Source organism: Eimeria mitis, genomic scaffold (assembly GCF_000499745.2).
Source record: "Eimeria mitis Houghton genomic scaffold, Emh_scaff949, whole genome shotgun sequence".
Classification (NCBI taxonomy): Eukaryota; Apicomplexa; class Conoidasida; order Eucoccidiorida; family Eimeriidae; genus Eimeria; species Eimeria mitis.
The window spans coordinates 10,040-12,523 of record NW_013577007.1 but is presented as its reverse complement, the minus strand read 5'-3'; the positions used below and the strand labels follow the sequence as shown (position 1 = coordinate 12,523).

General features: G+C 45.2%; 1 protein-coding gene across 1 annotated transcript in view; it reads right to left on the bottom strand.

The window, feature by feature from the left end:
• EMH_0025960 (replication factor c subunit, putative) overlaps window positions 1-2,484 on the bottom strand; it is a gene marked incomplete at both ends in the record, with an annotated part of 4,430 nt that overhangs the window by 1,805 nt on the left and 141 nt on the right. Inside the window, 5 exons of the mRNA XM_013502543.1 lie at window positions 187-285; window positions 854-919; window positions 1,331-1,432; window positions 1,676-1,810; window positions 2,157-2,429. Of these exons, the coding sequence (XP_013357997.1) occupies window positions 187-285; window positions 854-919; window positions 1,331-1,432; window positions 1,676-1,810; window positions 2,157-2,429 (675 nt within the window). The remainder of the gene's footprint in view (window positions 1-186; window positions 286-853; window positions 920-1,330; window positions 1,433-1,675; window positions 1,811-2,156; window positions 2,430-2,484) is intronic.

The following is a 2,484-nucleotide window of genomic DNA, read 5'->3' as shown; positions in this document are numbered from 1 at the left end:
AAACCCTAAACCCTAGACCCTTGAGCTGAAAGCGACTTTTATCAATCGAGGGTTTTGCGGGTCGTATTGCTTTCCCTGCTGGAGCTGTATCTCTCCCCCTGAAATATTCTAGGGTTTAGTATCGAGCTAGGGTTTAATATCTAGGGTTTAGGGTTTAGGGTTTAGGGTTTAGGGTTTAGGGTTTACAGCAAGCACAGCCTGCAGCTCATCACGCCGAGCAAAAGAAATCCCCGCAACCAAATCCGCTAATTTCTGCGGGTAGTCGATGTTATAAAACCTTATCACCTAAACCACAAACCCTAAACCCTAAACCCTAAACCCTAAACCCTAAACCCTAAACCCTAAACCCTAATTTATAAACCCTGAAAAAGGGAGTAAGAAACCCTTTCACGAATAATACAACCATCGCTGAAAGAGCTCAAGAGCCACCGACAGCTCCGTCATTAAACCCTAAACCCTTACACTATCTCCCATACACTCGAGAATATATATTTCTCCTTTTCTGTTTCTTAAAACCCTCCCAAAACCCTGATTCATAAACAATAAACCCTAAACCCTAAACCCTAAACCCTAAACCCTAAACCCTAAACCCTAAACCCTAAACCCTAAACCCTAAACCCTAAACCCTAAACCCTAAACCCTAAACCCTAAACCCTAAACCCTAAACCCTGAAGCCCAAGCCGTAAACCGTAATGTACGTCCTACGCTCTAAACCCTAAATACTAAGTTTTAAACCCTAAACCCTAAACCCCAATACCTAAACCCTAAACCCTAAACCCCAATACCTAAACCCTAAACCCTAAACCCCAATACCTAAACCCTAAACCCTAAACCCTAAACCCTAGATGTTTACCTTCTCCACGTTTGCCTTGTTGACGAGGCCGAAGCCAGAGACAGTGGACTGCAGATTGTTGAGTGCCTGAAGAACAAACCCTAAACCCTAAACCCTAAACCCTTAAGCTAGTGCTGAGGGCCCTAGACCCTAAACCCTAAACCCTAAACCCTAGCATCAAGAGGCTCAAAGCAGGCGGGGTTAGGGTTTATGTATCTCTCCGTTTACACGCAAACAGTGGAGGGTTTGGGTTAGGGTTTAGGGTTTATATTTAGGGTTTAGGGTTTATATTTAGGGTTTAAAGTTTATATTTAGGGTTTAGGGTTTAGCTGTTTGTCTCTCTTTTGCGTTTACTGATTCCGTGTAGGGTTTAGTGTTTTCGGTTAGGACCAAGGGTTTGCTAGGGTTTAGGGTTAGAAAGAAGGGTTTAGTCTCTATAAGGTTAAAAACTAGGGTTTAGGGTTTATTAGGGTTTAGGGTTTAGGGTTTAGGGTTTACGCTCCGCATGTCTCCATCCGCAGAAAACACAATCGCCTCGATGCCGTCATCTGTAAAAGTTACATTTTCTTTGGCGCAAACCTCCCGCAGTCTTTGGATGAGCTGCGTATACACCCCAAACCCTAAACCCTAAACCCTAGTAAACCCTAGTAAACCCTAAACCCTAGTAAACCCTAAACCCTAGTAAACCCTAAACCCTAAACCCTAAACCCTAGATATTTGGGGTTTTCTCTTGAAACACAGCCGTTTGAACACAGCAACACTCCACCGCACAGCTGCTAAACCCCCCTCTCCCCCCTCTAAACCCTAAACCCTAAACCCTAAACCCTAAACCCTAAACCCTACATGTGCATCAGTAAGCTTAGTGAATCTGAGAATAGCACAACGAGACTGCAGCGGCTCGATGACAGATGTAGAAGAGTTGCAAGCCAACGCAAACCGCGTGGTTTCGCTGTGTTGCTCCATTATACGCCGCAAAGCCTGAGGTGTACATACACCCCGCTAAACCCTAAACCCTAAACCCTAAACCCTAAACCCTAAAATAATTAAAAAAGTGAAAAATAAACAAGGGACAAAACACATTAGGGTTTACAAAAAATTAGGGTTTGCAGCAAATTCGAGATATAATGATAAATTAGGGTTTAGAAAAAATTAGGGTTTAGGGTTTATTAGGGTTTAGGGTTTATGAGGGTTTAGGGTTTAGGGTTTAGCTTGCTTGTTGTGCTGCCTCTGTCATAGAGTCAACTTCATCAAGAATAACAATTTTATGTCTCCCCGGCGGCAGCTCTCTCTTCTCTTTGGCGAAGCTCTTTATTCTCTCGCGCACCACGTCGATGCTCCTGTATACAATAAAAAACACATACTCCTGCTGCTGCTGCTGCTGCTGCTGCTCCTGCTGCTGCTGCTGCTGCTGCTGCTGCTGATGGTGATGGTGATGGTGATGGTGCTGCTGCTGCTGATGGTGATGGTGATGCTGCTGCTGCTGCTGCTGCTGGTGCTGATGGTGATGGTGATGGTGCTGCTGATGGTGCTGCTGCTGCTGCTGCTGCTGCTGATGCTGCTGCTGATGGTGATGGTGCTGCTGCTGATGGTGCTGCTGCTGATGGTGATAGTGGTGATGGTGATGATGGTGGTGATGGTGGTGCTGGTGGTTT